Source organism: Ptiloglossa arizonensis, chromosome 13 (assembly GCF_051014685.1).
Source record: "Ptiloglossa arizonensis isolate GNS036 chromosome 13, iyPtiAriz1_principal, whole genome shotgun sequence".
Lineage (NCBI taxonomy): Eukaryota > Metazoa > Arthropoda > Insecta > Hymenoptera > Colletidae > Ptiloglossa > Ptiloglossa arizonensis.
Genome location: NC_135060.1, coordinates 11,682,418 through 11,692,605, shown reverse-complemented (window position 1 = coordinate 11,692,605; position 10,188 = coordinate 11,682,418). Strand labels below are relative to the sequence as shown.

The following is a 10,188-nucleotide window of genomic DNA, read 5'->3' as shown; positions in this document are numbered from 1 at the left end:
TTAAAGCAATTTAACTTCATAAAATATTACAAATGTATTTATGTTGACCAAACACATTGTGTATTTATTTTTACAAATATGTTTAAACAATTTAAATTCATTTTTTACTATATTAGAGAAATTACTATTGAAGATATTAAATATTAAGGAAATTTTATTTTATATTATTTTATATTATTTTATATTATATTATTTTATTTTATTTTATTTTATTTTATTTTATTATAATCTATAGTTTTATGAAAAAATCTGTCTACCTCAACGTAAAAAACTTTTTACAATAAAGTCAATTATAGAAACAAAATCTTTAGTGTTAAGAATATGATAAATTCTTTAAATTGTCTTTATTCTTTATTCTTTGTTCTTTGTTTGTTCTTTGTTCTTTGTTCTTTGTTCTTTGTGAATAATAATCTACATCACCAATATTCCTAAAGATTTTTTAACACTAGATGTTTCTGGTAAGGAAAGAGCCCATTTTCTTAGTCCTGTTAATAAAACTGAACTTGTGACTAAAATTGCTCCTCCCATTGAATAACGATTTGGTATTTCATTAAAAAATAGAACTTGCCAGAAGAAGGCAAAGATTATGTCTGCTGACCTTGCTATTGCAACTGGTCCTGCTTGTTCCATCTGTAAAGCCAAGGTTAATAATATTTGACCCCCAAAACTAAAAAGTGCAAGTGCTACAACTAAAAGTCTGTCAGTTCCACACCGAGGTAAGCAAAGTGCACCTATAGCCCAAGATACAATTATTGTCTGAATTAAGGCGAATGATCCAAAATTTGTCATTATTACTGAAAAATGAAGACCTTTCAAAGCTCTTAATAAAACATATACATTTGCACCAAATAGTGTTGCAGAGAAAGCTGCTATAGCACCCCATAAATCTGCATGTTGTGTTTTCATATAACCATCAGAAAGAGACTCTGTAGTATCCCCAAAGATAAGTGGTGGACGTGTTATCAGAATTACACCAATCAATGTTAAACAGACTGTAATAACATTAAATATCCCACAAGGCTCCTTTAAGAAGATTCTTGCAAATATAGCTACAAATACAGGAACAGAAAAAACTACAACTGATGCATCAGCTAATGGCATATACCTAAATGCATAAAAACTTAGCATAAGGCCAGTGGTCCCTACAAAACTTCTTAATATTAGCATTAGTCTACGTCCCTTTGGAAAAGGATGCTGTCCTTTATATATCACAATTGGTATTGCTGGTAACAATACACCAACAAATCGAAATACTGCCAATTCCATTGGATTTACTTCTACCAAACCCTTCACAATCACGCTGCATAATGAGAAAAATAATGATGATAACGTTGCCAGTATTAAACCAAGATAAGGACACGATTTACACATAAGAATTGAAAATCGTTTCTGCTTTATTGTCATATTACTTTCAACGTCACTATCAACTAAATGTTGTAATTCAACGTGTTCTGACATATCTGAAAAGAAAAATAGATTAAATATTTGAATCTTGGAAGGGCATGGTTATATGAAAAAATTACAGTAACTTAAAATAAAAATATAAACCAATTACTACTTAAAAATTTTACTATCATAATTAAATACACAAAATATAAACATTTTATTAAAGTAGATTAAAATAGATCAAAATAGATTTTTAACAGTAAATAATAACAAAAAGTGATTAATTAATATAATAACAACTTAAATATATAGTGAAGTTATAGAAATAATTTACTTATCAAACACATTTGTAATACCATTTTAATAATGAAAAAAAAATACTAGACCCAATTTTGTTAATATTAATAAATGTACTCACCGATGATAGGTTTACTAACTGGTTAAACACAGCGTATAGGTTTGTTAGTAAAATTATGTAACAATTAGTACAGTGCATTTATAAATAATATGGAAGACTAAATTAGCTTAGGATTTTCGATAAAACATTCTTGTTCATTGCTATTGACAGTATTCTTTACATCTTTTTTAATTGCTGACTACTTTAGTTAAGAAATCACGTTGTCACTTGCATGAAGTGGAAAACTCGTGACATCATGTCGAAGAGTAGACAGTTTATCTGATAAATATCTGAATAAAAAGTTTAATATATGTAAAATTAAAATTATACATTGTTTTTGTGATTATATTCTATACATTTTATCTTCTTCAAAGTATATTTATAAAGAAGTACGATTATTCATTAATTTCATTCATAGTATGACAATAAAAATATTTCATTCTTTTTCTACGGAACAAACCTGATGTTGTAAAGTTACTAGGTTTTGTACGATTTAGATAAAAATATTCGAATATTTAATTCAATTATAAAGAGACTTACAAGTTCACAAAAGATTATTATTATTATTATATACTCTGTTTTTATTATTTTTGGTATTTTTCTTATCACTATGATCGAATGTATTATATTTCATTATATTCTAATCTTATTACACTTTCAAATATCAAATTTCTAACATAAGTGATAAGGATAAAAAATAAAAAGTTTGTGCAGAGCATTTATATATTAAATGGATCATCTTCCCTTAGTAATTTTAATGAGTAAAAATATAAATAAAGCGTTTTACATTCGTCAAAAATTATTTCTGTAGAAGAAATTAATGTGTAAGTAATTAATGATCAAATAAATAACGTTAATAATATCAGTAAATTTAATAATTATCTGAATAGAAATTATTTTGAAGTCACAGTAATTTAAATTAAAATTCTATTTGTCTTTTGCAATATGCATTATACAGGTACATAAAAGCATTATCAATGAAAATATACGTAAAGCATCCAACCGTCAAATTTATTTATTTTATGTAATCATATGTTTTATTTGATTTCTACAGAAACTGGAAATTTGTGGAACGGATCTTACGCGAACGTCATGCTTACAATTAAAATTTACCTCCTCTTCTTACTAGTCACGCGTAGTGAAAATATGTCATATGTAGCTTTGTCAAACTATATTTACGTCATTCTTATCTTTCTCGGTGCTCTCAAGTATTCGAGTAGAGTGTTGTTTACTTTATTTTATACTTACATCGTTTTCTGTAATGTTTTTATATTCTAATTTTCATTGTAATTTTTCTACTTTGACAACTGTTATTTATACATATTTATTTCTATCTAAAACATTCGATAATTCTTGTATACTAGTACTTGAATCATACTAAAAAGGATGTTTCGTAATCTAATAAAAATAAATTTAATTTGTAAATTCACTTGTTAATTCCATTAATTTTTGTATTAATTTTTTTGTAATAAATGTATAATAAATTAATATAATGCGTTTTATATCATGTCAGAAGAATTTATTTAGTATAAATAATTTAAATTATGCAAAATAAAAATGAAAATGATATTCAGAAACAAAAAAAAAAAAAGAAAAGATAAAGAATTCTTGTATTACATCTAAAATCTGCTATATAGTTAAAATGATTAATAAAAATGATATCTAACAATATTTAACATTAGGGTCATTTAGATATGGAAATATGTTATTATTTGAACGATTTCATTTCATTAAATATTATATCTTGCGAGAATCAGCTATTGTTTGTTTCCCTCTGGTGATAGAATTTGAAAGGCGTCATCATAGCATCCTGTCCTAATGATAACGATATCTTGAAACAAGTTTCTGTTCCTGTGGATATGTTCATATATCGATTTTTAAATGATACTTAATACTCGGTTGATCCTCTTTGAGGTCGTTGTTTGCTTTGTCGTTTTCAATGTTTACAATACATTTTAGAGATCTGATTAGAACAACGAACGCTTGTCCAAAGTCGCAGTTTTGCCATCCCGTAACAAGTATTTGCTCTAATTACTATGTCTGTATTATATACTAGATGCTGTATTATTGTCGACATTTCTCAAATTTATTATCTTATTACCTCTTATCCGGAATCTATTATAAAAATGTCAAAAATTTAACGGGTAATTGTATCAATATGTTCTATGAATATGATTAAAAGAAAAATGTTAATTGACAAGTTATGATTCATAAACGTAAGTCCAAGAATGCTTTATTAGAATAATCTTTTTGTTCAAATTGTGTTTAATACTTGATTTAATTGTCAATCGTAAATGTTTATACATGTTGATAAACACAAGTAATAGAGTACTCCTATTGAGACATGAACTTTGATAAATACTAAATTATAAAGTACTTTTATTGTAGCATTTCCGTTGATATTTTCTTTTACAACTTGACAGTGCCCATCACATAAATCATAGATGATATGAATATCTATTACTCTTTATTTTAAATAGTTGTAGTATTTTGGTACAACTTATTAATAATTATTGGTATCAATAATAATTGCAGTGATAACCTTAAATGTTTTCAATTCTATTACTCAATAGATTCCTCTTTATTTAAGTGGATATTTAAATCTAGTATTTCGCTATTTAGGGAGAATTGACTGCTTTTTGTAGCCCCCTAGTGGTGATGTTTTAAAAGTGGTGTTACTATACTCTCATAGCAGTACACGAAGTTCCTTCTAAAATGCTGTTATTCATTGATCGTATGTATGAATTTCATAGTGTTCGCAGGTTACAATAAATCAGACAATTTTTCAATTAAAGTTGAATTAAGATTGGATTTGTAGTGTAGTGCGCAAATACCATTAATTGTGAGATACGGAATCGAGAACTATTTAATGGATCCGACTATCGGTTGGTATCAACCGGAGCAGTTCGGCCCCGCTAAGGATTTGTGGTTACACATTTGGGAAGCTGAGAAAGGTCTTGATATCTTAACGCTGAAGAACGACTCGTCTTCGAATGTGATGGGTGTGAAGCTACAGCAAGACTTCATAGCATTGGATTCTCTTAATTCTCGTACGGGAGACCGCATGCAACATAACACTTGCAATAGCTATTATAATCCGTCGCGTAGGAAAGGTGATAATCGTGCTAGTACCTACGGCATGAACTACAATTACAATGCCTTAGTTGGCGAATACGGCGGTTGTCCGTGGCGTGTACCGAATAAACATTATTCAAAAGGAGTTATTGGGTGAGTATTATAATCGAATGTTGATTTATTATTCGTCCTCTGGAAATTAAGCTATTGTGCTATGAGTGATTCGTCCATATGGGCATGAATAAGGTTATGTACATACCTTGCATGCTGGTTTACAAATAGGGTATAGCAGGTAGATCACTTTATAATCAACGATGTTACGAATTGGAACTTATTTTCATTTTAAAAATAAAAACAATACTATTTGTCTTAATAATATGAAATAATTAGCTTCTTTAAATATTTGCGAAATTTTATCGATATAAATTTAATATCTGCGAATATCATTTTGTAGCGCACGTGGATGTTTATATAATTCGACTACTTATGTTTAATGTTTACAATATTTTGTATTATTCAGAATTGCAAAATATTGCTGCTGAATGGTAGTAGACAATATTATACATTTTTACATAATGATAGTTTAATGCATCTCCTTGATATTTGTTAATAATTACCATAAGTAATAATATTAATACAGTATGAATGTATTAGCACTTATAAATTGTTTATGGTGTGTGAAATCAGGTAAGAACTTTATATTGAAAAATTTAACACTGAATGTTTTATTACTTAAATTTCATAAGTATTATATGTATGCAATTTATTTAAAACAAATAAGAATTTGAACTACTATGTTAGTTATATATTATATTTGAGTTTTAAATATTAAAATGAATTTTATTTGTTATAGTTATTTATGCTTTTAAACTATTACATTAATTTATCTTTTATTTTGTGTCTTGTATCCACTTACAATTTGATATTAGCAATTAATTTTCATTACAATTTACTGTTTTAAGTACCTTAAAAGTAACAACTTTCATATATCTTATTTAAAATTCATTTTTATTAATTGAAAGTAAAATAACTTATAGAATATTTTTTATTTTCTTCAGAATTTAAAAGAATATAAATGTTAATATTATTATTATAATTTTTTTTTAATACACATAATTGGTATTCAAAAGTCTTTTTAATGTGTATATTACAAATCACATTGTTACGTTATAATATATTACAAATCACATTGTTATGTTATAATATATTACAAATCAATAACAAATTTACATTTATAAGTGCTGATAAATTAAAATCATATTTTTTCAAACGTATTCAAATTATTATTTTATACTATCATAGAATTATAAAAATCATGTAATGTATAAAATAAGAAGACTTCATGTGCTTCTGTTTTATACATTTTAGTAGCATATATAACAAATTATAGTAATAATATTTTATGTGTTTAAGAAATAATTAATTCCAATAAAACAAAGTTTTAGTAATAAATAATATGTGACAATGAAAAATAATGAATTTCATAATCTGTCCATTTTAAATGATGAAAATTTATCAATTTTATGTTAAGAAACGTTCTTGAAATTAATATACATAAAAAATGATTAATTATTGATTTTTATTAAATGTCTAGGTTACATGAAGAAATTGAAGATTTTTTTGCTTATATGTGCCCCTCTAATGAAGAGCATAGCTTACGAATGCGCGTTGTTAAAAGGATAGAACAAGTAATATATGATCTCTGGCCAGATTCTAAGGTTGAAGTATTTGGCAGCTTTCGTACTGGTTTATATTTACCTACAAGGTACGTATCACTGTACATATTTAAAACAGAATGTATTTAGTAATGTGTTCATATGCAAAATATATAATACTTTTTATGTTTGTTTTATTATAAAATATGTTAAATTATGAAAATATTTATGATATTAATATTTTATAATTTTGTTAAGTATATAAACATATACCATAAAAAAAAGTTTGTAACATTATTAAAATAATATTAATTCTTTCGCTAAAAGCATAAAATTAATGTAATTAATATTTCACATACACTTTTAAATATTATGAGAACTTAAATTTTATTTTTTCTTTCAGTGATATAGATTTAGTAGTTATAGGAATGTGGATGAATCTTCCATTACGTACTTTGGAACGTGCTTTATTGGATCAAAATATTGCTGAACCATCATCTATTAAAGTTTTGGACAAAGCTAGTGTTCCCATTGTCAAGTTGACTGATAAAGAAACTGAAATTAAAGTAGACATCAGTTTTAATATGAATAATGGTGTTAAATCTGCAGATTTGATCAATTCTTTTAAAAAGCAGTATCCAGTTCTGGAGAAGCTAGTTATGGTATTAAAGCAATTCTTGTTACAAAGAGACCTAAATGAAGTTTTTACTGGTGGAATTTCCTCGTACAGTTTAATACTTATGACCATCAGTTTTTTACAGGTATGTGATTAATGATTTTCTTTCAAATGTGTAGTAATTTTATAACAAAAATAACTAGTAAAAATATTTTTAATTCAATGCAAAAAGAACATAAATGGAAGGTTAAGAAGTTATATTATGTAAAATTAAGTCATTCATAATGCATTTAAAAAAAAATATCTTATGTTAGTATAAATTAAAAATTAATTCTCCCGCCTCATAGAAAAATGTTAATTTCAGTTACATCCCAGGCAAAATGCTTATTGTTCAAATGCTAATCTCGGGGTGTTATTAATAGAATTTTTGGAATTATATGGTAGGAAATTTAATTATGTTAAAACAGGAATTCGTGTAAAAGATGGTGGTACTTACATATCGAAGGAAGAGGTAAAGTATATTCTTATGAAATTTTATATAGACCATACAGTTGATGAAATTGTATATAGAATATTTTAAACAATATTTTATAAAAAAAAAATAGAATATTTGTTTATTAAATAGTCACTTGTCTAATTTGTCAATTGTCAGTAGTTATTTAAAAATAAATAAATGAAATGTTATATATAGATACATATACTATATATACAATGTTCACTATATAAGTAATAGAGAACCAATTTATTAGTGTTATTTCAATTAAATGTAATATATATGTTAAACGATTTAGGTTCAACGAGATATGATAGATGGTCATCGACCTTCTTTATTGTGCATAGAAGATCCACTTACACCTGGAAATGATATTGGCCGTAGTAGTTATGGTGCACTGTACGTAAAAGATGCATTTGATTGGGCGTATTATGTCCTTTCACAAGCAGTTAGTCCTTTAAATATCTTAGTTAATGATGCAAATAAAGTGAGGTGAGATTATTTATACATTTCAAATTTATACACATACATATTTTGTGATAACATTTTATATGAATCTTTTAAAAATTCCCCCATTTAGTATACTAGGGAGAATAATTCGTGTGACAGATGAAGTAATAGAATATCGCAAGTGGATTAAGGAAACATTCCCACTACCTTTGAGCGAGGTAGATTCACTGTCAAGTTCAACTGGATCTGATGCATCAACCCTTTCCGCTCCAGCTAGTGATACGGTACAAAATAAAATAAAGATTACTACAGATTAATTAAATTTTAAACGAATTTTAAGGCATTTAAATATTAATTTGTATTTTAATGCTTATATTTTATGTTACAAGGATTCTGAATGCAGTCGCGGTAATTCTCCTAACACTGGTGGAAAAGATGAAGATAGGAATAAGGAAAGACATGTATATAATAATCAACATACTCATCACCATTCACAATGGAAGAAACCATTTAAAGGAACTGGTCATGGTACAATTATTTAAAATTTTTTAATATTTAATAATCTTTAGATGTTTCAGTTATTTGTATAACTTAGAATTTATTATATTTTTATATTAAGCTTATTGGATGTAGAAATATTAACTTCTTATATGTTTATAAACATTAAAAATAATATATATCTATTTATTATAGGTAATCACCATCACAGTTCTAGAGGAAATTATCATCGTGGAATAAATAATAATATAAGTGGACAGAGTAAAGCGAAACATTCTCTTCATAGTAATGGAAGTAACAACAATAGTCACAGTCCGAGTTCAAGACCACAAACCGTAAAACGAAAAAAACAGTGCATTACACCTCGTGGTACTGGAGATTGTGTACGGTGATGAAACGTGCAAAATAATGTTGGACTTTGTTTGTCATTTAAGTAGCGAGCTCAATATCATAATCGTGTGGTGAAAAGACATTGTGATTAATTTTCATCACACAACTAAATTATCCTTTTCACTTTAGTGTACAGAGGGGCTCAGTGTCTATAACGATGAGGAGTTAATAAACTCTGCGTTTCTTTTTTCTCATAGGTACAAGAAAGTGCCCCAAATGTAGTTAAGTTCTTCATTTCACCAGAAACATTTTTATGTTCTGTACGAAAATTTACATACCAAAGACGTACAGAATTGTAATATAAATTGGTTTAGTTTTACTTCGTTTTTGCATTATTGCATATTTTACAAACAACATTAAGAAAATATGTAATATTTTATTGATTATTGTTTACAAAGTTATAAGCTTATTGCAATCTTTGAATAGCAATTGTGTTCATAACCACGATAAACTCATTGTAATACATTTATATAATACGAACGATATATACAAAGATTATTTACAGTGCAGTTTTCTTAAAGATTTCATGAAGCTGTAAAACAAGCTCTAATAATGATGATAAAGACTTAGTTTTCTATATGGAACTATATTCTTATAATAAAGGGGTGACAGAAAAATTGGTGATATTGGGACTTACCTATTGTAAATATTGTAATATACATTATCGAACATAGAAAAATAAGTGTAAGAGTTACCTACTGAATTTTTTTATTTTGTACGTACCTAAAATAGTGTTTATTACGATAATTTTATCATTTAAAGTCATGGATATGTCCATGTCTCTATGTGAGAATTATCTATTTTTTTCTGTAATATGTAAGTCCAGTATTGTTGTGAAAATGTTTTGGTATATTTTTCGGATTTTAATAAAATTATAAGTTCGTGTGCTGGTGATTAAGAAATTTTGAATAAAAACATTTTTCAAAATACTAACTCATCGCTGAAAAAAAATAATACACTTTAGATTTTTACACTGTGTTCTTTAAAGTCATAATTGTGCATAATGCTTTACTTTTTATACAGAATTGCTGATTTCGTAACACTAGTTTGTAATTTTTAGTCTCCCCTGAATAATGATACATTATTTTTATATTATCAAGTAATAATAAGCATACATATGTCATGACCGAATGTTAAATGAATTCAATGCACGAATCAGACATTGCATTTAAACATGTTTATTATAGTAATATTCTGTATCACTTTTTAAAAACTGAGCAATATTTCA

The 10,188-nt window shown here is 26.4% G+C and overlaps 2 protein-coding genes across 2 annotated transcripts; one reads left to right on the top strand and one right to left on the bottom strand.

Moving 5' to 3' along the window:
• Positions 1-227: 227 nt before the first annotated feature.
• On the bottom strand, positions 228-2,143 carry LOC143153864 (solute carrier family 35 member G1). Its single transcript, XM_076325479.1, has 2 exons — positions 1,805-2,143; positions 228-1,460 (listed from the first exon to the last, which is right to left on the bottom strand). The coding sequence occupies exon 2, from the start codon at positions 1,456-1,458 to the stop codon at positions 412-414; it is 1,047 nt and encodes a 348-aa protein (XP_076181594.1). The 5' UTR covers positions 1,459-1,460; positions 1,805-2,143; the 3' UTR covers positions 228-411.
• Positions 2,144-4,588: 2,445 nt separating this feature from the next.
• LOC143153780 (terminal nucleotidyltransferase 4B) lies at positions 4,589-9,959 on the top strand. The gene is made up of 8 exons (XM_076325326.1): positions 4,589-5,011; positions 6,453-6,623; positions 6,917-7,274; positions 7,494-7,640; positions 7,921-8,114; positions 8,203-8,356; positions 8,462-8,600; positions 8,766-9,959. The coding sequence occupies exons 1-8, from the start codon at positions 4,653-4,655 to the stop codon at positions 8,960-8,962; spliced, it is 1,719 nt and encodes a 572-aa protein (XP_076181441.1). The 5' UTR covers positions 4,589-4,652; the 3' UTR covers positions 8,963-9,959.
• The last annotated feature ends 229 nt before the right edge of the window (positions 9,960-10,188 follow it).